Below are 26,418 nucleotides of genomic sequence, written 5' to 3' on the forward strand. Positions count from 1 at the left end.
CACTTGATATCCCACCATTGAACGAGGCAGAGGATTGATTGATACTCCAGCGACCAACGCCACGAGGTTTTCAAGTTATCAGGAAAAATCTTAAGTTATTCAGAGGTCAATTTAAGTTACAGAAGGCGTTTTTTTTTGAGTATTAGAAGTTTTTGGGAAAAGAAGATTTTGGTTTAATTAGTGAAATATTGTTGCGTTGGGTGAGTTTCATTTTAATTAAAGTAAATCATTATTTTTTTTAACCATTATTAGTTTCATATTAATATCATCTATTCAATAATTTTACCCTAATTATATCTGTTACGTCCCTCCACATATATTCTTAGTTTTTTATTAATAATTTTATTATTTTATTTTTATATTTAATTCTTTAATTAACGTGTGTGTATGTCTTGTCAATCGTGAATTAATACGGACCTGCCCCCCCTAAAAGTCTTAAGGGAGTAACGCTACGGGGCGACACGCACTTCAATCTTAGACATAGTCTTGTATAAATCAGCGCGCGAAACACTCCAGTATTTTTTGTGTAACGTGGACCACGCGACCTTTTGAGAAGATTCTGTTCCCGAGTCAACCCAGTGCACTGAGGAAGAAGAAGAAGTATTACATCAACATCACAGGTACCGTAATTTGATTGCATACACACATAGTATTTATATTAATTGATAAATTTACATATAACTTATTTTCATATTAAAATTATGCCAGCACCTTTAAACAATTATGAGTGAGTGTTTCTCTTATACAATTTAAAACTCATTCATTTGGTCCTTCAGATCCACATTAAAATTAGTTTAAAGTAATTTATTCAATTAAAAACGTGATCAAATTATATAAATTTTTAAATATTTGGGCAAAAGCTTCTTATCAAAGTTCGTTTAAAATCATTGAAAAAATTCCACTAGCCGTACACATCTGGCATCAGATCCGTTAATCCCAAACAAGGTCTCTACCTGACTTATTGTTAAATCGAAGTACAGCCGTTGAAAGTTTCCAAAACAGTACAATTTCTGTGACTAGGTACTACAATTTAGAATTCTTTAAATACAAGCGGTTTATAAGATTATATATTTTATTTTAAATAACTTAGGAAATTTTAAAAACGCAATATTAATTGAACACTGGTTTTAAAAATATTTTATGCCTATATTTCTAGTTACAATTAAATAAATGTATTTTGATTTTGTTTAAATAATACTTGAAGTGTTTTTTGTTTGCCCGGTTATACATACTCACATATAATAAATATTTATTCTTACTGATACTTATTGAGTTTCATAACTTTAAAAGTATTACATATATTACATATACGAGTACATACTGAACTTATTGAGATCATTCTTTAAAGGTTCTTTGTGTTACATAAATTTCTCTTTCTATAAATAATAATGTCTTCCAGAAATTCAAATAAAATTGTTCGTTTGCGTGCATTGAGAAACGTTGACATTTGTAAGATTAAACAAATGGAAAAGATGGCAGATGAACTGTTAGTTGATGCTTCATTAATTCCAGGGTTTCTCTTTGCTGCAAAAGATTACGAAGCTATCAATACTAGTTTTAATAATCAACATACTGAATTAATTAATTTAATTGCTGTCGAGGATGACGCAAATTTGGATTCGGAGGAATTAATTAGATTTGAATTTGCTAATAGTATTAATAAAATAGCTTCTCTTTATTTTAAACATAATTCTTTATTAAACAATACTACTAGTGGAACTCAAAATGTGTCCGCTGATCCACATATTAGATCAAAAACTAATGTAAATCTTCCGAAACTAAATTTAAGTATATTTGCGGGCGAGATTACCGATTTTCCCACATTTATAGATTTGTATAATGCCCTTGTACATAATAATTCTGATCTTTCTAATATAGAAAAGTTTTGTTATCTTCTGCAATCACTTAAGGGAGTACCTTACAATTTAGTTAAAAGCATTAAGCTTCAAGATTCTAATTATATAATTGCTTACAACCCCTTAATTGATCGCTATGAAGGTAAACGAGACTTATCTAGAGCATTATGGAAAAATATTCAAAATGCCAGTGTGGTTAAAACTGATGAGCCTATCTCACTTATTACACTTTGCTTCAAAAAATGTACCTTCCTATGAGGAAGTTTATAAGTTCGCATTGCAGCGTTGCACTTCATTGGAGTAATATAAAAGACAAGTCAGCAAAAATGTTAAATCTATTAATTCCGATACTTCTAATAACGTAAGGTATTCATGTCGTCAAACTTCTACATTTTTGACCAGTTCTGTCAAAAATAAGTGTCTATTTTGTGGTTCGGATCATGCTTTATTTAAATGCAATCAATTTCTTGCTGAATCACCTCAAAAACGTTTTGACTTTGCTAAACAGAATAAATGTTGTATAAACTGCTTGTCTAAAACTCATGTTACGATCAAATGCCTTTCATCCAAAAGATGTACACATTGTAATAAAAAACATCATACTGCTCTTCACTTTAATAATCTCAATGCGAATGATCATTCTTCTTCTTCTTCTTCTCACAACGAGGTTGCTAGTTCATCTAACGATCCTATGCTTTCTATATCCGCCTTATCAAATACTTTGACAAATAATGTCTTGCTAGCTACAGCTACAATCTATGTTCTCGATCGTTTTGGTAAAGCCTTGGAAGTTAGAGCTTTATTAGACAGTGCGTCTCAAGCTAACTTCATTAGTAAAGATTGTGCAGACAAATTAAGTCTCCCTAAATTCAATGCGGCTTTATCGATACAAGGTCTTGATAGAATGTGCACCCCAGCCAAATCAGGCGTAAAATTGAACATTTCTTCGTCTTATGACATAAACTTTCATTGCGAGGTAGATGCAATAATTCTTCCTCAAATCTGTCAAAACATGCCAACTGTTCCAATTTCTTTAGACAACTTGCCGTATCTTCAACATTTAAGGTTGGCTGATAAAATGGCAAATATTCCAGGTAAAGTTGATGTTCTATTAGGAGCAAATATTTTTCCTTACATCTTAACAGGAGGAATTATTAAAACCCGTAATGATCAGCTTTCAGCTCTTGAAACAAGTTTCGGTTATGTTTTGATGGGAAATATTCCACCTACAAATATAACAAATATTCATTCCTTTTTTACTTCATTTTCTGCTAATGATTCTGAGCAATTAGATGCGACATTAAAACAATTCTGGGCCATTGAGGAAGTACCAGAAGTTAAATCTTATTCTCCGGAAGACTCATTCTGTGAGAAGCTGTATACTCATACCACTTATAGAAATTCCGAGGGCAGATTTGTAGTAAAGCTGCCTTTCAAAAACGAAATACCTTCTTTTGGCGACCCGAAACGTTTAGCCTTACAAAGATTTAGTTCTTTACAGCGCAGATTTGCCAAAAATGAATCACTTAAGATTCAATATTCAAGCTTTATCAAAAGTTTCATAGATAATCATTATTTAAATCTTGTTCAGCCAAGTACGGCAATAAATAATGCTTATTATCTACCACACCATTGTATTTACAAGGAGTCCAGTACTACTCCATTGCGCGTTGTGTTTGATGCTTCCGCACACGCCCCTAACTTTCCGTCTTTAAACGATACGTTATATTCAGGTCCAAAATTACAAAATGATCTTGTAAATTTATTGCTTAAATTCAGGTTTCATAAATATGTCTTTACTGCAGATATTAAATCCATGTTTACTCAGATTCTTATCGCTCCTGAGCAACAAAGATTTCAAAGAATACTTTGGCGTTTTTCGGAACAGGAATCTATTGCTGAATACGAACTTACTCGGGTTACTTTCGGTGTGTCTAGCTCACCATATCTTGCAATTCGTACTCTACAGCAGCTAGCACTCGACGAACCGGACTTGCCTGTAGCCTCATCTATACTCCTAAAAGATACTTACGTAGATGATGTGATGACAGGAAAGGATTCTTTAGAAAATAGTGTTCTTGCTATAAAAGAATTAATATCTTTATTGAAACGTGGTGGAGTTACGAAAATGGGCAAGTAATGCCCCTCAGTTATTCTCTCTCGCTAATATTCCTTTGGATCATATCCTGCAACAGTCTTTTTCATTTGACTTAGATCAATCTTCGTTGAAGGTATTAGGACTTGGATGGAATCCATCATCTGATGATTTCTTTTACAAAATTTTACCTCTTCAAGCTTCCTGTACAAAGCGAAATCTCTTATCCCAAATAGCTCGCATATTCGATCCTTACGGTATTCTTAATCCTGTCACTTTGATAGTGAAGACTATTATTCAGCGTCTTTGGCTACTTGATTTAGATTGGGATGCAACTCCACCTTTGGAAATTACTTCAAGGTGGGAACAATTTAAAATTGAACTGCCTATACTATCAAGTTTACTATACCTCGTCATATTTCTTTAAATGGAATTATTTCCTGTGAGCTTCATGGCTTTTGCGACGCTTCTTTACGTGGATCTTCTGCTGTTACATACCTTCGTGTGTGTTATGATACAGGAGTCATTAAAACTTATTTTCTTTTAGCTCGAACAAAGGTATCTCCTACCAGGGTACAAACTATTCCTCGTCTCGAGCTCAATGCAGCAGTAATTCTTAGTAAATTATTATCTTATATACTGCAGACTCTCACTATATCGTTTAGTAGAATTTACGCATGGTCAGATTCGACTGTTGTTCTTCATTGGGTTAATTCACAGCCATATAAATGGAAAACCTTCGTCAGTAACAGAATTTCTTATATTCAAGACAGGATTGCTTCAAAACACTGGCGATATATTCCTTCTTCATTAAATAGTGCGGATCAGGGATCCAGTGGACTTTTCCCTGAGGATTTCTTAAATACTCCTGCTTGGTGGGTGGGTCCGGAATTTCTTCGCACTACTGAAGATAACTGGTCATTTTCCTTGACCAATTCTATCGAGCATAACTTAGAATTGAAACAGAAAAGTTGTCTTTTGTCTTTTCCATCTGATGAATTTGTCGATAATCTCTGTAATCGATTCTCTTCCTTTTCAAAATTAAAACGTATCTTTTCCTATGTTCTTAGATTTGTTGGTAACCTAAAATCAGCCAATCAACGAACAGTTGGAAGGCTTTCTATTCAGGAACAAAGTAACGCCACTAATCAACTAATTAGATTAGTGCAACAAAGATATTTGAGGGAGGAAATAGAACAGGTTAAGGGTAATTCTATAAAGTTCAAATATTTGAAAAAATTAAATCCCTTCTTTGATTCACATGATATCCTAAGAGTGGGCGGAAGACTTAGCCAATCAGAATTAGCGTATGACAAGCGCTTTCCTTTACCTTCCAAAGGTAATTTCATCAAATTACTTATTTCGGAAATTCATATTGTACATCTACATGCAGGCATTCAAGGTACGCACTTCGCCTTGTCACAAAACTTTTGGATAATTTCATCCAAACGTGTTATCCGTAGTGTTCTTTCAAAATGTCTTTCCTGTTGGAGACTAAAACCTCAAAATTATCAGCCACCTATGGGGGCTCTTCCCGACCTACGGATATCCAAGGCCAAACCATTTTCGCGTTGGCGTTAACTTTGGCGGTCCTTTTCTGATACGAGCCAATAAGCTTAAAAATGCTAAACGAACGAAAGCCTATATTTGCCTATTTGTATGCTTTGCCACTAAGGCTTTGCACTTAGAATTGGTATCTGAACTTAGTACCGAGGCATTTTTAGCCTCATTCAGACGTTTTATAGCACGTCGAGGACGTTGCTCTGTTATCTATTCTGATTTCGGAACAAATTTTGTAGGAGCAAAATCCTATTTAGAAGACATTAAGTCACATTTTGGTAAAAACGACGTCATTACATGGCATTTAAATCCTCCGACAGCTTCCCATTTTGGTGGATTGTTTGAAGCGGGTATAAAAAGCGTAAAAACACATGTGTCTAGAGTCATCGGCGAACAGGTTTTAACCTATGAAGAATTGAATACATTACTCATACAAATAGAGGCTGTCTTAAATAGTCGTCCCTTATGTCCTGTCAGTAATGATCCAAATGATTTTTCAGTGTTAACACCTGGTCATTTTCTTACACTAGAGCCTTTAAAGATAATTCCCGATCGGGATTACAGTGATGTTCATTTAAATAGACTAAGTCGTTGGCAATTGCTGCAACGATTACATGCAGACTTTTGGCAAAGATAGAGCAGAGAATATTTACATACTCTTCATCAACGCTCGAAGTGGCATAAAAATGAGGGTAACCCTAATATAGGTACACTCGTATTAATACGTAATGAGACCAAGCCTCCCTTACAATGGCAAATGGGTCGAATTAAAACTTTAATTTTCGGTCAAGATGATATTGCTCGCGTAGCTATCGTACAAACCGCGAAAGGTGAACTTAGGCGACCTTTGGTTAAGCTATGCCCTTTGCCTTATATTGACTAAAAATGCAAATATGCATTTTGGTGGGTGGGAATGTTAAGTCCCTCCACATATATTCTTAGTTTTTTATTAATAATTTTATTATTTTATTTTTATATTTAATTCTTTAATTAACGTGTGTGTATGTCTTGTCAATCTTGAATTAATACGGACCTGTACAGTCCGCCCCCTCCCCCTAAAAGTCTTAAGGGAGTAACGCTACGGGGCGACACGCACTTCAATCTTAGACATAGTCTTGTATAAATCAGCGCGCGAAACACTCCAGTATTTTTTGTGTAACGTGACCACGCGACCTTTTGAGAAGATTCTGTTCCCGAGTCAACCCAGTGCACTGAGGAAGAAGAAGTATTACATCAACATCACAGGTACCGTAATTTGATTGCATACACACACAGTATTTATATTAATTGATAAATTTACATATAACTTATTTTCATATTAAAATTATGCCAGCACCTTTAAACAATTATGAGTGAGTGTTTCTCTTATAGAATTTCAAGCTCATTCAATATCAGTCAAATCACGTTCAGAATTCTTTCTGTTAGAAATTCTCCTAAGTACACGTTCTCATCAATATCCAAGCAATTCGGTAATGTAAGGAGATCCTTCATTACTATTTGCCTATAATATATTCGTGATAAGTTAAATTTTAATTCTTCATTGAAATATTCATAGTAAAATCCCAACATTTTTTTTATAAATACAGTTTTCGATTAATTTTCCAAGGTCACAAAAAGTGTACGAAACCTTCACTAATTATCATCATTCGGACTAGTTTTTCTTGTCCTAACCGCCTTTTTGTTTATCAACTCAGAATAAAGCTAATGAGAGCTTTCTTTGATTTTATTTTTAGTCGCTGGAGGAAAAAGGAATATAAAGTCAATCAAGATTATTTTGAATTTGGGGGTAATGGATTCCATTTAGTTTAGTTGGAGTTTTTTTTTTGGTTTTTCCCGATTAGTGGAGTAGCTGTTCAGTTTAGTACTAGAAGAGTGTGCTTATAGCTTTCACCCGGACTAGTCCCAGCGGCGTAAGGTGTCCGGAAGAAGAACCTTCTCGGTTTGAGAGTAGTCAGGTTTTTTTTTATTGTTTTCCGACTATTTTAAAATAAGCTACCTTAAATTTTGTGTAAACTTTTAGTGAGTGAACAAACCAAAAATTAATAATAATTTTAGTCAATTTTTCTTAATTCATATTTTCGTATCATTATTTATATAACATTCACTTTTTTTTCTTAATATCATTTGTTTATTTTTTGTAAGGTCATTTGTGCACAAAGGTCCATTTTGTATTTCTACAGCCCTACTGGTAACATCACCAATTCATCTAGGATCTGTTCCTTTCTGAACAGACCAATTTAAATACATCCACAGGTTATCTGATTGGAATCAACTTAGAAATTGTCAAACTGATTCATTGGGTTAAATATAGGGAGGGGTTAAAGTTGTTTAAATATATAGAAATGTTGGTTGTCATTAAATTTTGCTTTAATTTATGAATAAAACTTCAAAAAAATAAGTTCATACTTTTCTAGTAAATTAGGGAATGTAAATATATTGCATATATATAAAAAAAAGGGTCAATAGGATTGTATATTATAAGGGTATTTAAAATTAAATATATATATAACTTTGTTGAGGGGATTTTCATGTAGGGTATTTAAGTAATTGTACATTACGGGGTTTACAGGTTTTCTATTTTATTATTATTAAATTGGCTTATAAGTAATAATCTGTTTTATGATTTCAAGTGATCTGCCTACTATTTGTTACAGTAGCGCCCAATGTGGAACAACATAAATTTGTTACACTTTGCTAGTAACAACATAGTGGAGTTTTTTGTTACTATGTGCAAAAAAGTTTTTTTTAACGTTGGAAATGTATGGTAGCTTTGAACTTAAGACGCAAAGGTTTACCCAAGGTTAATCGAAAAAACCAATGTAACTACATTTAAAAGGAGATAATTCTTTGAATTGTCGGCAATAACTAAATTTTTGATTGTTAGAAAGTTTAAATGTGAGGTTCTCTTTATGGTTTAGCCAGAACGCATGTGCTGACAATTCAAGTAGTTCTTTTGAATCTGTGTGTCGTTAAGGTTCATTGGTAAAAACCGAATGAAATTAAATCCCAGTATAGGGAAATATTATTTTAGATTTTCTTTTTTAATTATATTATATTGTTCATGTATTATTATAATAATATCTTATTGAGATGTATCTAAGAAAAGCAAGGGAATGTTATCTTTTTTAGTTAATGAAAATTAATTATTAAAGTAGGTTAGTTGTTAATGGATATATCAGTCAAGTTAATTATCTGTGATGTTGTATTGTTCTTGGTATCTGATTTAAGTAAGAAGTGGTATATATCGCTTAGATTCTTAATGTCACTCCAAAAAGGAATAAAACCATTCCGAAAGCTAGACAAAAAGTCATAAGAGTGTTTCATTAACATCCCGGCCAATTTTCTGACTGCAACCTAATAAACTGTGTTGTTTGTATATATATATATATATATATATATATATATATATATATATATATATATATTTATATATATATATATATATATATATATATATATATATATATATATATATATACATATATTGGAAACATAACAAGACCAGACCCCCTCTACAGAAGAACCGTTGAACACTATAAGATAAAAACAATACAATATAGAACTACTCCAAGAGAACAATCAATAAGAGAACTATACCAACAATGTCTAGACCAAAAATTAATAGAATTTAGATACGGCAACATCGAAGAAATATACGGGCATATAAAGGCGAGTATAAAGCAAGCGGCATTCGAAGCCCTTGTAGAAAAAGAACATATAACAAATAAACAGCACTATTATGAAATAAATGAACCAACAAAAAGAATAATTGAAGAAAAAAAGCAACCATACAGAAAATGGCTGACTACAAACAACGATGAAGTTTATAAAGAATATAGAGAAAAAGATAGATAAGTGAAAAAACAAATAACACATAAAAAAAATGAAGAATGGGAAAGAACATGCTTAAATATTGAAACATACATAGGAGGTACAAGAACTTCGGAGTCATGGAAAGTACTGAGAGCATTGAAACAAAACTCAAAATAAAAATTAAATTGGGAAATATACAGGACAAAGAATGAAAGGGCTATTACAAGGAACTATTAACAGAACAAAGACCACAATTCATTGGAAACAGGCGAAGACGAAGCAGATTCCCACAACAAGAAATAGAAATAACAGATAAGAAAATGAGAACGGCCATTAAAGCAATCAAAAATAAGAATACACCGGGACCTGGAGGCATCTCACCTGAGCTTATAAAATGCGGATCAAAAAAATTACACCGGATGATAAATGGATATTTCAGAAATCCATAAATGGAGAACAGCTCCCAAAGGAATGGACGGAGGCATATATGACATTATATTTAAGAAACGAGATAAAAAACGATGCGAAAACTACAGAGGAATAAGCGTAAAATCATCAATAGGAAGATTATATGGGAAGATACTGCGAGAAACGATAGAGCAAGCGATAAAAGGCAAAATCGGGGAGGATCAGGCAGATTTCACGGCAGGAAGATCATGCATAGACCACATATACACACTGGAACAACTGTTGGAAAAGAAAAAAGAAAAAATAGAGATATTACACTTGGCATTTGTGGACCTGAGAAAGGCGTATGACACTGTACCAAGGTCAGAACTATGGGAGGTAATGTACAAATTAGAAATACAGACGGAACTCATAGAAGCTACAAAAGCTCCGTATAAAGAAAATAAAGTGTCCATTAAAATGGGAACAAGAATCACTAGGATACTTCACCACAACAAAAGGGCTCCTGAAGGGTTGTTCCACAACTCCAACCCTATTCAACATATACTCAGAGAAAGCCTTGACTACATGGAAAAGAAAATGCGAAGGTATGGGAGTACCGGTAAGGAACGAATACCTATATACGTTAAGCTTTGCAGACGATCAAGTAGTGATTGCACAAGACCAAGACGACCTCGGCTACATGATGAAGAAACTACAAGAAGAATATACCAAGGCTGGCCTAGATATTATTATTGGCGAAAACAGAGCCTACCTATCTACAAGTGAAGAAGACATAGAAGATCTACACATTGATGACAACGTAACAATCAAAGGAAAGGATAAATTCAAATACTTGGGGTTTATAATCACGAAAAAGGCAACAACAGAGAAAGAAATTACACAAAGATTAGGACAAAAAAGAACAGCAATCCGACAACTTAACCCAGTATGGTGGGATAGACACCTAAATATGAAGACAAAAACACAGATTTATAAAACATTAGTGCGAAGTATTATGACATATGGGGCTGAAAATTGGATCATGAACAATAAAAACAGCAGTAAGATAGTAGTAACAGAGATGGAATGCCTGCGAAGATGCTGCAGAGTAACAAAAATGGATAGGAGAACTAATGACGAGTTAAAGCAAAGAACATCAATAGAAACAAACATACTAACATAGAACAAAAAAGACTAAAGTGGTATGGACATGTAAGAAGAACTAGCGACAGCAGATAGATAAAGAGAATAACCGAATGGAGCCTCATAGGAAGGAGGAAAAGAGGACGACCCCGAAAATCCTGGACCGACCCCCTAAACGATGGAGAATGGGACAACAGAGAGAGATGGAAACGGTTGAGCGAGTGAAGGCAGTGAATACTGTAGAATCCCTGAATATATATATATATATATATATATATATATATATATATATATATATATATATATATATATATATATATCCTACTATCATTTTCGCATCGATACAATATGCTTTTACCATCAATTTAGCATCGGCTTGTAAAGTAGCATCTGTATATCGACGCTACTTTACAAGACCTTAATAACTTTTTTCCTATACTTGTTACAAGAATTTTAACCATCTCATTGATTAGAGTTTTGATACCGTGTTGGTATTTTAAAATATCCGCTTTCTCTTTTTATCCCTTACTGAGTTATATAGGTTTATTCCACAAAATGTTTGAGTCTAAAATGATGGTACAGTGAAAATATTATATATATTTAGTTCAGGGTTTTACCGTTTACTCGCTGCCATTATATACATGAAAATGTATATCCCACTTTCATTATCAATCATTTTCGCATCAGAAATTTGGCATCGTTGTTGAATATAATATTACCCACAACGAAATAGTAAAAGTAACGGGTTATGATATATTGCAACTACCTATTGTATCTTCGCTCCAATTGGTCCAGTCTCGACGTACAGCGCCTCAAATGATAGGATTTAACCAATAAAATACAAGACAGAAAAATCAAATAAAGCAGCATGTCAAAAAGGCCTTAATTATATATCTTCGTTTCTATAAGTCCAATCGTGACGTACAGTATCTCAAATGACAGGATTTAACCAATTGAAAACAATGAAATTAAAAAATTAAATACAGCAACATGTCAAAAGGGCCGTAGTCACGTATCTTCGGCCCTATTAGCCCAATCGTGACGTGTAGTACCTCTAATGATAGGATTTAACATAAAGAATACAATGGGATAGAAAAATCAAATGCAGAACAATGTCAAAAGGGTCTTAGTTGTGTATCTTTAGTTCTATTAGTTAAATCATGACGTGCAATACCTCAAATGAAAGGATTTAACAAATAAAATACAATGAGGTATAAAAATTAAATGGAGTAGCATGTCAAAATGGCCTTAGTTATGTATCTTCGGTCCTATTAGTCCAATCGTGACGTACGATAACTCAAATGATAGCACTTAAACAATAGAATACAATGACATAGAAATCAAATACAGCATCACGTCAAAAGGGCCTTAGTTACGTATCTTCGTTTTTAGTGGCCCAATCGTGACGTACAGTACCTCAAATGATAGGATTTAACCAATCGAATACAATAAGATAGAAAAATAAAATACATCAGCTTGTCAAAAGGGCCTTAGTTATGTATCTGCGGTCCTATTAGTCCAATCGTGACGTTTCGTAACTCAAATGATAGAATTTAACTAATAGAATACAATGAGATATAAAAATGAAATAGAGTAGCCTGGCAAAAGGGCCTTAGTTGTGTATCTTCGATCCTATTAGTCTAATCGTGACGTACAGTACCTCAAGTGGTACCATTTAACCAATAGAATACTACGACGTAGAAATCAAATACATCAACACGTCAAAAGGACCTTAGGTATATATCTTTGCTCCTATATATATTATGTCAAAAGAGCCTTAGTTGCGTATCTCCGGTCCTATAGGTCTAATCATGACATATGGAGCCTAAAATGATAGGATTTAACGGAGATAATACGATAATGGAGAGAAATTAAACATGGTGGCATCTAATAACACCTTAAACTGGCAGCAATAAAACGAATTAACGCACAGAGGTGTGTGGCATATTAAGTGTCAGGATTTAGCGCGAATACCATACGATTACGTCGTACATCTCTTTGCATACGTCCACTTTTAGTTAACTACTTAGTATGTATTCAGTACTTTGCTTAACGGTGTTGAGGCATGGACTCTTAAACAGATGAATGTTAAAAATCTTGAAAGCTTTGAGATGTGGTGCTACCGCCGTATACTAAAAATAAGTTGGGTGAATAAAATTACAAATGAAGAGGTAATACGCAGAATAAATAACGATCCAGAAGTTATACTGAATATAAAAAAGAGAAAACTTGAATACTTTGGCAACCTGATGAGAGGACAAAAGTACACATTCCTACAAAATATAATGCAAGGAAAAATCCAATGACGCAGAAATCCAGGCCATAGAAGAATGTCCTGGATGAGAAATTTAAGAGAGTGGTTTGGCTGTACCACTAACGAATTATTCAAAACAGCAGTAAATAAAATTAGAATCGCCCTAATGATATCCAATCTCCGATAGGAGAGGCACTCAAAGAAGAAGATATGATAAACTCGAAAAATTTCCAACGTTCACTGTTAGACATATGCCTTCCGTTCACTGCACACATTTACTGCTCCTTGACGCTGTGGCGAGAATGAGATAGGATTTAACAAATAGAATGACAGAAAACTAAACAAGACAGTGTATCAAACGTGGAATGCGTCGTAGAACGTGAAATATTAGCGTAAAATTATATGATGGCCATAGACGGTTCTTTAATACCCAGCAAACGACTCGCTTTGTAAAGTTACATAGGCGGGATGTGTGCGAGAAAAAGTCGATCGTTCGTTTTATAACCCAAAGGGGACCATAAAATATTCAACGTTAAAATGTGACATAATGTAATGTATGACAGATCTTTTTTCTTCCGCACGGGTGCATGCCTGTGTACCTATACAAGGGGAGCCGTGCATAACCTTTAAGTTGATCGTAATACATAACTGCAACAACAAGTATATTGACGACTTAGGTTAGTATATACAGTGTATTCCGTACGTTTTTTAAACATGATTAGGAAATTGTTGACTGGAGGCTATTAAAGAAGTTCTTAAAATTTTTGCGGGTCACCTTCTTTTCTGTAAATGGAGTGAATATTGTTATCCATTTAATTATTTTTTTCCTCCGTTGAATAATTCCTGCTGGTATTTGGTCTAAGCTTATTTCTTTTCCCCATTCAAGCTGTTTCATAGCTAATTCTACTTCCTCTTTATAGTGCCCTGTTCACCTGTTTTGGTAATTTCGGACTATTTCATCACTTATAACATAAAACAGTTGTTTCAGATATCTTTATCGCGTTTCCTTTTTTTTATGGATTAATATGCTGCCGTTTTCATCTTCTACTATTTCATATGGAGCTACACGATTAACAATTCCAAATCAAGAAAACACAAATAACACTCCGTATTATATTATACAACTAATAGTCGAAAAATGAAGAGCAAGAGGTAAATGACCAAGAAGCCTAAATCTTAATGACGAACGCAAATATAATCGACTAATCAGACAACTAGGATCAGCGCTACATGATGCACGCAATGCCACATTTGAACACTACATTAGTACATTGTCTAAAGAAGATTATTCAGTATGGATAGCAACAAAAACACTTAAAGATACCTGAACAACACAACCCACCAATTAAGAAAGATGACGTTAGTTGAGGAAGATCAGACCAGGAAAAAATGTCAACATTTTCAGAATACCAGATAATAATATTCAAGCAATAGAACACTGAAAACTTTTGTTTTTAACTGTACGCCCGTGAATGACTTAACATTTTTTAAATAACGCTTAATATTGCACTTTTTTATTGTATTTTTTTAATCTTTCAAGATAATTCTTATAGGGATATATTTATTTATAACATACGGTCCTATGGTCTTATTACGGCTTTAAGATTATACGACCTAAATGTATCTTGTACCGCACTGCTAATTGAGAATTATGTTTGTAATGCGATAAGAGGTCTGGATATACGAGACACCAGTGATTCATGCCGCACTGATAAAAATCCGACAGGAATCTGCATTTCTATAAAAAAAATAGATTAATTTGTTTTGTTTATTAATTTAGTTTAGTTTAGTCGAACAAGAGTTGCAGTAAAAGATTTTTCTAAATATAGAATGTAAACCATATTTCCAATGCTTTGTGAAAGAGAACCAGTTTATAATATTCCGGACGACGTAATAACACCTTATTTTAGAATGTTGGTCGATGAATTGAAATCATTGTTCAAGAAACGAATTATTCATGTGCAGATGTTTTACTATAAAAACATCTAAAACCAAAATCTCGATTAAAAAAGTTGCAACCAGTTACTCACGATGAAACTTAACAACATTATTGATTTTACAAGTGATAAAATGGGTCGACAAAAGACCCGTTTTAATCCTTACAACATTTAAACATCATAGTTGTATCTTGGTTTAATCAAATGAAAAGAAAAATTATACACAAGTACTAAAACCACAAACTATTCTCGATTATAACTTGGTGAAAAAGAGTGTTGATTTTAGTGATCAAGTGGCTTCTTACCAAAGCCCAATACGCAAAATTCTGAAGTGGTACCGGAAAATGGCAGTGGAATTAATATTTAATACTGCATTTAATACCGCAGTAGTCAATGCTTAGTTGCTAAATATTAGAAAACGTAAAAAAAGCGACAACCTATCCTTGAGTTCAGACTGGAGTTCGCGAAGGCATTTGCAAATAAAGAAATGTAACCCTCACGACCAGTTACACCCAAAAATACCATCTCAGGCAAAGCGATGTAGATAATACAAAGAGAAGAAAGTGGACAAGATGTTACAAAATTTTAAGAAGCATGACTAGTAGAAAGGCCGATATAAAAGTTAAAAAAGTTAAAATATACTCTGAAGAATGTGATGGCAATTATTGAGTAAAAACGTATTGTGCCTCAAGTGGCCTTATAGTATTGGAAGTCGTAAGTTGATAGTTTCTAGTAGAACGCTGTTATTGTTAATTACCTCCGTAAAAGTGAGTTATAGTATTTATAAAAATAAGGATGTAAATAGTATACCTTCGACATCTAAAAAAGCTAGATGTGAACATAAACGTAGATTAAGTACTATTTAAATGGGAATAAGCCACAATTAAAGGTTAAAGTACGTTTATTGACGTTTCAATTTCCACTTCGGAAATCCACTTTCAGAAATCGGAAATTTTGAAACGTCAATAAACGTACTTTAACCTTTAATTGTGGCTTATTCCCATTTAAATAGTAATTACTTTATAATGCCACAAGAAAATAGCTTCAGAACAATAAACGCAGATTGACCACTGCTGAATTACAATCATTGTTAGAAGCATCTGGCGAGGACGATGTAAATTAAATGAATGGTGGAAGTGACTCTGATTGACTCTGACCAAATATTTGCACAAAGTCGTTCAGAAAAATCGAGGATTGCGTTTTGGAAAGAGACAACACAAACAGAATTTAAGACTTTTCTCGGGCTTATGTTCCATATGGAGACAACTAAGATGAACCGTCTGAATGACTACTGGAAAAGTATGGGTAACTTCTATAATAGTGTTGACTTGACTAGACAATTGCTCATAGCCCATATTAAGAAATAACCGAATAGACAATCCTCACTTGTCAAAGAAACTAAAAAAACGTGAAGTGGTCTAAAAACTAAAAAGTCCCCTATTCAAACTGGTTTTTAATAATAAATTTAATAATATGTTAAAGTTTTTTTAATATACCCTAAAACTGAAAGCGCAAAGAATCGATTACAAGTTACAAAATACTTGTAGAGTCATACTGTTTGGACAAGTACAGTTGTTTAAATAATCGCTTTCTGTGATAAACAAATTGAATAAATTGTAAAATATTTTTTGATCTGCTTGATATTTAGCACACTTTAATAACTCATCAATTGCCATAATTTCAAGTAGCTATATTACCTGTCGTTAGACAAAAAACAAAGTTATTAACATTTATAAATTACTACAAACATAATATCTTAGAGTTTACGGTTTTTTGGAATTATCTCAATTATTTATGTATTTAAATTTGGTATTTCTCTACATAAAAAAACTTTTTATGGTCTACAACTTTTATTTGAATTATTTTTTTTAGAATGTATACAAAACGTTTTATAAGCAAAAAATTATTTTTTTTTGCCTTTTAAGATTGTTTAAAAAAACAAAGCAAAATCAACTGTACGTCTTTACGAATTTTTCGTCGGCTACTCCTCATACTATTTAGAATTTAAATTTCTGTATAAGATTTTTTTAAACTATTTAGCGAGGTTCCGTGAACTACTTTCTTATGGCATGGTCATAGTCAAATATTATTTTTTTATGTGATTAAGCCACAATTATTGGTCGATATTGAGATGAAAATTACATTTTTAATTAACTAATATTTAACGATACGATTTCCAATATTTAACCTTGTTTATTGTACTAATTATGTAAAAATGTGTATACACATTTTGTACAAAAAACGTTTTTTGAGAACGATTTCCTGAATGGAAATCAAAATGTCAAACATTAAATAATTAAAAATGCCAATATTTTTGACTTAATCCCACAAAAACCTAATATTTATCTTAAACTATTCACTGATAGCTTCGATGACTGAACGTTGATATAAAAAACTTGTTGGTTGACCCCAGCCGGCTGAGATCAGCCGGCCGGTAGGTAGATTCAATGTCTTCATTTGAACTTGACCCAAACCGATCGATATTTTTATGTTTTCGAATATTATTCTAAGTATTAACACTGGCAACATCTATTGGCTTTAAAATGATACCAATGGTTACCATGGTTACATGATGGTTTGATGTAAAAAATTTAATATATAAAAAAATCGGACTATTGAAAAACCGATAACGGTGCTAAGCCTACAAAGGCACTAAACGAACATACACGACTTATAAATAGAAAATGATAGCATTTCTTGGTAATGCTAAATTACTGCAACGTGAAAAGAGCTCTAAATGATAGCGGGATGTATTATATATATATATATATATATATATATATATATATATATATATATATATATATATATATATATATATATATATATATATATATATATATACCATATACTACATTATACGTTTACTTAATTAAGTTTTAATATGAAAGTATCGTAGAGTAAAATAAATCAAACCCTGTTCGGTTTTGACTTATATTCTAAGATCATTTCTAGTTTTAAAATAATGAAGTAGTTGACGACTTTCATTTGCCAAATATTTACTGATCAAACCTCTGAAATTCAACCATTGAATATATATAATAAATATTTGTAAAAAAAATGAGGTCAAACTATAAATATTTAATACTAAATAAACATGTCACTGCCTTATGGATATTAATCTGGTTTATATAAAACAAAACTAGAATCTGCACTCATTCCAAATTACAAACAAGGTACCATAGAAGGAAGGGAAGACATAGAAAAACGTGTATAAATGGTGTAAAAATGTTCTAACTAAAATATATACTTACACAAACACTTGTATTTTCCCAAAAATGTGAAAACAGATAGTACCAAAGGTGCAATGTTCTCGTCATCCATTTTAAGTAAGTCCAGTAGCTGTTCTAAAATATCAGTATACTGAAAATGAGAAGGGAACACTACACTCAGCATAACGAGCAATTTGAGGCCCCTATCGCCAGCAGTAGCAGGATGCAATCCAATTTCTTCAATACTATTTCCACCTCGCAAGCAATCTTCAACATAACCTATTAATAGCTTTAATGCTTCATGGTCAATCATCACAGAGCTGATGCGTTCTAATACCATTTTTATGGTGTTGTAGTATAAATTTGTCATAACTGGTGCACCCAACTTTCTAAGAACCGCTGCAGTGGCTTCAGAGCATTCCTTACAAGTAACTGATGGTTTTACTATTATGTCAAATTGTTCCCAAAGTGACGTATCTTTCCTTAAATGATTACTGAATTTGGTTAGGTATTCATGCGCCTTAACAGGTTCCGGTAAGCACTTGGATAAATTTTGGATTCTTGTGTATAATTCTTTTAGCACGTCATTAGAACCATTCGCAGATCGCCTATGTAATTCTAAAAATTCTTGTACCAACTTTCTTACAAACAATTGGTTCTTTTGAAGTTCTAAGAAAGCTTTACTTGCATGATCGTCTACTGTACCTAAAAGATGGTAGAGTTTTTTCATTCGTTCTGCTGCTGGAAGTTGATAAGGAACTAAGCAAGTATTTAATAATCTTTCCACCAGTAAGCGATCTTCTATACCCGCCATATAATACCCATGTAAGATTTTGTCTTTTATCCAAGTAACAGCTTTCTTTGTTGCATTAGGTACATCAGGATCACTTAAATGTTTTTTATATATAAGAGCCAAACCAGACATTGCTTCTTTTCTTATTTTAAATTTTTTATCTAATGTTCTTTCTTTAACAAATTCCAAAAGATCTTCCGAATCAGAAACTACTTGAAAATCATTCTTTGCTGTCGTCACAATAGCCATAACAACTTGATATCGAACATTCTCTTCTGAATCATGTTGTCTCATTTTTAAAGTCTCTGTAATATCTTTTCTCAGATCAGGGTGATTAAGAAGGAAATGCATAGAGTACTGGACACATTTTGTTCTAATAGCAATAGAAATATCATTAAATCTACCCAGAAACGCTCTCCATAATGCTGTGTGACGTCTAGGAAGTTCCGAATCTTTTTCACTAAACATTTTAGCCAAAAGAGCTACAGCCGCTAATCTATCACTTTCCAGGGGACTTTTTAACTTACATTCCAATTGGGGTAATACTGCCAATAAAATCTGTGGTCTTATATGATTCAATTCATAAATTAAATCATAAACTTTGCCGCATATATGTAATTTCTTATCCTCTTTTCCCAAAATCAGTACCTGATTGAAAAATGCTTGAATATAGGGTTCTAAGGTATCCGAGGTTTTAACTATTAGCTCTTTAGCTAAAAAATAGGAATTTTTATGTTGACTTTTATTTGGTTCTACGATATTTATTAATATAATATTTAAAAGATCATTGCTAACCATGTCACTCTCAGATATAAGAGGGCAGAGAACGTCCAACATAAAACTTTTAACTCTTCCTGAATGCTCATCGTTAACTATTTTAAACATGAGATCAAAAAGTGCGCAAAATATCTCTTGGCAGTCCTGTAGCTCAAAACACATATTAAATGATTTTACGTAAGCTAAATTTTCCAGTAAGTAAAAATACCTCTTAAAGGCTGCGTCTTTAGGATCTTTTAAACCAGATAGTTGTGTGATTAGAAATAAGAAGATTGTTTTGACCTGTTCTGGATCTTTGTAGGGTGCTTCAGGTGCGTATACTCTTAGAACATCTGCAATACAACAAGCTATCAGTAATTGTACATCTCGAGAAGAATGAGACAGGAATTGTTCTTCTGCAAGGTGAAGAGACAACGGAATATACTGCTTATAAGCGCCGTCATCTTGTCCCATAGCTTGCAAAGTATGAGCAAGTGTCTTTAAACGTCGTATCAATTCATCTGTGTTCAAATCTTCACTAATTGGACGACATCCTGGAGGATATATTACTTCCGCCATTTCTTATACCTAGAAAAAATATTAATATTTATTAAGGAGGACACATGTCGCAGTATACAGTAAAAGAAGAACAATTGCTTCCAAATGTCTAAATTATATTTGATAAGTTTTGCTTTCAATGCGCTCTCGCTCTAATAAAATATTCTTACATGAGATACCAAAAAAACCGTCTGATTAACATTATCACTCTTATTCCGATTCGATATATATATATATATATATATATATATATATATATATATATATATATATATATATATATATAATATAAATTTAGTATTTCTTGGGTTTAGATTCAATAAAATATATATTACATGTGGAACTAGATTTTAATTTCCATTGCAATCAACGTTTCGGCAAAAAACCCTTGCCTTTGTCAAGATTCTAAAATGTACATGTATAAGACAAACAGTTATTGTAAAATATGTATATATATATGACTTACCAAAACGTAAAACGGGACACAGACATTAATGAACTGACAAATAAAAGTTGATATCTGATATCTCATGGTTTACTGTCATTAGTATATAATTATTTTTATATCGGCGTATCATTGATGTTTTCGAAAAAGCTAAAATGGAGATATGTTATGACTTTAAGAGCTTTTTATGGTGTTATATTTATTATTATTTAAATCATATTGAAATATATTTTATTTAGGTTTTGTGTATCTTTTTTGTCATTTATTGCGTTGATATTTCTTTTTATTTCTATTGATTCGTATATCTCCCTCTTCTTTTTGTTTTGTTCTGTTTTTAAAACTTTGATGTTAAAATCAAATTTATGCTTCTTCTCACTTTCATGTTTTGTGAGCGCAGTGACGTTGTTCTTGTCATATTCTTGTCATATTTAAAAACAGAACAAAACAAAAAGAAGAGTGAGATATACGAATCAATAGAAATAAAAAGAAATATCAACGCAATAAATGACAAAAAAGATACACAAAACCTAAATAAAATATATTTCAATATGATTTAAATAATAATAAATATAACACCATAAAAAGCTCTTAAAGTCATAACATATCTCCATTTTACCTTTTTCGAAAACATCAATGTTACGCTCATATAAAAATAATTATATACTAATGACAGTAAACCATGAGATATCAGATATCAACTTTTATTTGTCAGTTCATTAATGTCTGTGTCTCGTTTTACGTTTTGGTAAGTCATATATATTCATCGGACAATCTAGAATTAGCTAAAACAATTATTAACACTTGGTTCGATATAATCTCCTAGTGATCACACTTAAACTTAGGTATCGGTTCACTGTTGTTTTGTTGACTTGGGATGAATGTCTTTCAATTTTATACTTCATTTAAAATTAAAAAAAAATTACTTTGCTTAATATAAAAGACTGCTTTAACTTGTAAACAAAACTTTCAGTTATATATTGATTTCTTAGGTTTTAACATTGAATTGATATGTATAATTAAAATAAGGTATTTAAAACTATAATTTTTTAACAGTTAATTGTTAATTTTTGTTATTGATTGTTATATCATATTTATATTTTTAACATTATTTAATTTTTTAATGAAAAATGTGTACTTGTACTTGTCACAAAAAAATACTCGAACATATAATAGAATTAGTTGAATAAGCGTACACACTATCGATATAAGTTCGCCCCTCTGGTAGCATCTTATATATATATATATATATATATATATATATATATATATATATATATATATATATATATATATATATATATATATATATATATATATAAATGTGCACTCGTAAGTGAATGGGATGTTTTCGGTCAATTTGGAGATAAAAAAGACAAGAATTGTGCTACTTTATCTATTTATTGAAGACGTTTCGCCCATTGTTCAATAAGCATCATGGACGCATGGAGCTACAACACATTAACAATATCCATCCAAAAAGTTTACATCCAGTTTACCATGGAACGGGAGAATAACCAATATGTATAATTAAAATAAGGTATTTAAAACTATAATTTTTTAACAGTTAATTGTTCATTTTTGTTATTGATTGTTATATCATATTTATATTTTTAACATTATTTAATTTTTTAATGAAAAATGTGTACTTGTACTTGTCACAAAAAAATACTCGAACATATAATAGAATTAGTTGAATAAGCGTACACACTATCGATAAAGTTCGCCCCTCTGGTAGCATCTTATATATATATATATATATATATATATATATATATATATATATATATATATATATATATATATATATATATATATATATAATATATATATATATATATATATATATATATATATATATAATATATATATATAATATATATATATATATATATATATATATATATATATATATATATATATACGAGGCATTTTTTTTAAGTAAGTACCGTTTTGCGATTCCGCCGCCGCAGCGCTACGGTCGGCGTTCCGCGCATGAGCGCTGGTTACCTACATCTCTTGTCTACGCACTGACGCCATTACAGTCTGATTCTTCATTGTATACTTGTTTACTCCAGTGTTTAAGATGCCTCCAACAATCGTGAGTCACGCTGATTGTGAAGTACGGGCTGTTATACGATTTCTTAGTGCTAAAGGCGTAAAACCGATCGATATTCATCGTGAGATCGTTGAAGTTTACTAATGTATTGTTATGATGTGTTTTTTGTTTGAATGATGAGCAATGAGTATTTTTAATAATATATATAGGGTTTTTATCGCGGTTCTCAAAGAATTAGCTTGTAAGTACTTTTTTAAATTATCTTTATTATAACTATTATGAAACACACATATATATCTAACCTAGTCAATGTAAATTTAAAATAAACTATCTTTAAACTGATATTCTTATAAAACTAATTAAATTCTATAGACAATCTAAAATTTAAACAAACTATCTTCAAAATTGAAATTGTTATGACACTAACTAAATTATATTGAACAAAATTTTGTACCTTTCTTTCACTGAATGCCTAAATGAACTGTTTTCCACTAAGTATATAGATTCTAATCACCACTGAATGTCTTCGTACTTCAGTTATCCTTGTTTTTTTGTGAAATTACTTTTTCCAATTATCAGCTTCTACCAATTTAAGATATAGTTTTCTTCACCAGCATTTATACACCACCAACCAAACCAGCAAACAGCATTTATATTTATTCTTCTTTTCAATATACCAATATCCAATTATTATAAGTTGATTTATACTAATCTCCAACCACAATATAATTTAATTTCTTCCAATATACTTTTATAATCTTCAATAATTATTTGTGTATAATTATAAATGTGCATTAATTATATGCATAATTTTTAATCTTCATTTAACTCACTATATTAAACAATTTGACTATTTGTACCTGATTCTCTGACTCCAAATAATCTTTCATATTTCTTACTAAACTTTTCTGACTGACTTCTTGAAAATTCTGAACAATTTACTTCACTAAATGTGTCTAATAACTTTCATAATAAACTGGCCTGACTTCTGACTAAAAACTTCCAAAAACTTCTTAAAACTCTTCTGACTGCACTATCTAAAACTTTTCTGACTAAAAACTTTCAAAAACTTCTTAAAACTCTTCTGACTGCACTATCTAAAACTTTTCTGACTAAAAACTTTCAAAAACTGCTTGACTTCAGACTAAAAACTTCCATAAACTGCCATCTTGAATCCAAATCACGGGTATTTATATGTTTTTGGATTTCTAGAACCATCTCGTAAGATATCATGTTCCAATTTGTTCTATTTAATACTTGTCTGAATTTTCTGGAACAAACCATTTCGCAAACATGGCCATCTCCGGAGATCCAGAGAATTCCATTCTTTTCTATTAATAATTTTGTTTACATTTAGGCTTTTCAGATCAGAATATATAATTAAATTAGTAACTAACACTCTAATTTAATAAAATACACATTTCAAACAATATATTATATAACCCCACTTTATATTCCCTTATGATTAATTTCTATCTGTCAAATTACTCCGAGAGTATTTTTGGTTGCCTATGCACATGGCTCACTTATATATATTTACAATATTAAAATACAACTTTTTACAATTATTATATGCTAATTTCTTAAAATGCCCTCACATAAATAATTTTTATAAAATTCTCTAGTATATAACTTATTTAAAACAACCAAATATCTAATATTATGTAGTATATAACTTATAAATTATTTTCTATAAACCCTAATCGTCACAATACCCCAAAAATAATATTTAAAATAAATAATTTACTTATTATTTTTTTAAATATTAATTTTCTCATACCTTATTAAATTTAATAAATCAAAAATTTTTTTTTTATTTAAAATGTGTTAAATACATCCCTGTTCGCTGTCTATGTTAAAGCAGAGAACAACGGATCACAGTTCGGCTATTCTATGGTCAAACTGTCATGTCAAATGAAGCAATGGATGCGATATCAGAGAATAAAATATAACCTTAATTAAAAATATAATCGATATGGTGTTCTGTTTATTTATAGACAAAATCTAGGAATTATTTCCATTCAACAGGCTTTTATCCATATGAATTGGTAAGTTTTACACTTTTTATAAAGACATTTACACAATCAATTCTGTATCTAACCCCAAATTATGATTTTTAGGGTACCAAACAATTTCCATATGTACAAAATTCAACAAGTATGATGTCAAATTGATTCAAAATAATGAAATCTACCATCTATTTAACAAATCAAGTCTATTGAATAAAATGGATATATCAGTAAGTTATTAGTGTTATTATATTTGTGTTAAAGGTATAGAAATCATTATTCAATCTCTTCATGTTATTTATACTTAGATCTGGTATCATCCTTGTATAATAATTAATTATTCCAATAAATCCTCTTAAAGTTCTTAAATTGTGTGGTGTTTTATATTCCTGAATGACTTGTGTCCGTTCTGGATCCATTTCGATTCCCTTAGTGTTAAGTTTATAACCTAGATATATGACTTCTTTTTGAAAAAATGTACATTTTTCTTGATTTATTTTTAGTCCAACTTTGTCTAATCTATTTATTATAATTTTTAGGTGTTTCTCATGATCTTCAGCCGTTTTAGAAAAAATTAATATATCATCAATGTAGTGAATTACAAAATGTTCATATTGATCCAAAATATCATGAAGACATCTACATAGAGCACTGCAAGATGATTGAAGTCCAAATGGTACTATTTTGAATTGATATACTACTCCATCTATCTGAAATCCTGTATACTGTATACTTTTTCTTTCTAGAGGTATTAACCAGAAACTATGCTGTAAATCGATTTTAGTGAAAAATGACATTCCTGTAATTCTTCCTAATATTCCATCTATACTCATTGGTGCTTCAAATTGCTTTTCAGTAATCTTGTTAATATTCCTTGCATCCAAACATAACCTGATTTCACCTGATCTTTTTCGTACTACTACTATGGGGTTAATAAAACGTGTGTCTGCCTTCTCAATGATCCCATCTTCTAACATATTATTAATTGTTTTGTTTACTTCTTCTCTGTATTTATATGGTATTGGGTATGATTTTGTTTTAAAATCTTTTTCTTCTTTAACTTTTATACTATGGATATAATTTTGTGCAATTCTATTTTCTTTATTGACAAGTCCCTTGTGTTGCTGCAATATGGAAATGACTATTGACTTATATTCTTCAGGGCAATTTAAAACTTTCATCATATCTTCTTCTTTACAAATAACATTATTCTTCATTATGTACTCATTATTCCTTGCTTCCAATTTTACGCACTCCGCCTCGTAGGCATCCATCTGCTTAAAATTTCCATTCCTTAAATATTCACTACAATAATTATTATTTACATTCTTTTGGGACATTTCCCTATCATCAAAATACATTTCTTCTTCATAAACATCATTATTTTCTTTTAATAATATCCTATCAACTCTTATTCCTTCTTCTACCTCATCTTTCTGCATAAATTTAATTATTTGCCCTTCCAAAGTTACCATTTTTTCTTCAAAATCTATCTTTACTTTCTTCTTTTCCAATTCATCATTTCCCATTAATATATCAAC

General features: G+C 31.4%; 1 protein-coding gene across 2 annotated transcripts in view; it reads right to left on the bottom strand.

The window, feature by feature from the left end:
- The window catches only part of pds5 (cohesin associated factor B pds5), a 214,996-nt gene that overhangs the window by 136,336 nt on the left and 52,242 nt on the right, over window positions 1–26,418 (bottom strand). For both annotated transcript variants that reach the window (XM_072529909.1, XM_072529908.1), the window contains exon 2: window positions 18,303–20,397. In XM_072529909.1, coding sequence (XP_072386010.1) covers window positions 18,303–20,388 — 2,086 coding nt within the window. In that variant the 5' untranslated portion in view covers window positions 20,389–20,397. The remainder of the gene's footprint in view (window positions 1–18,302; window positions 20,398–26,418) is intronic.

Source organism: Diabrotica undecimpunctata, chromosome 4 (assembly GCF_040954645.1).
Source record: "Diabrotica undecimpunctata isolate CICGRU chromosome 4, icDiaUnde3, whole genome shotgun sequence".
NCBI lineage: Eukaryota > Metazoa > Arthropoda > Insecta > Coleoptera > Chrysomelidae > Diabrotica > Diabrotica undecimpunctata.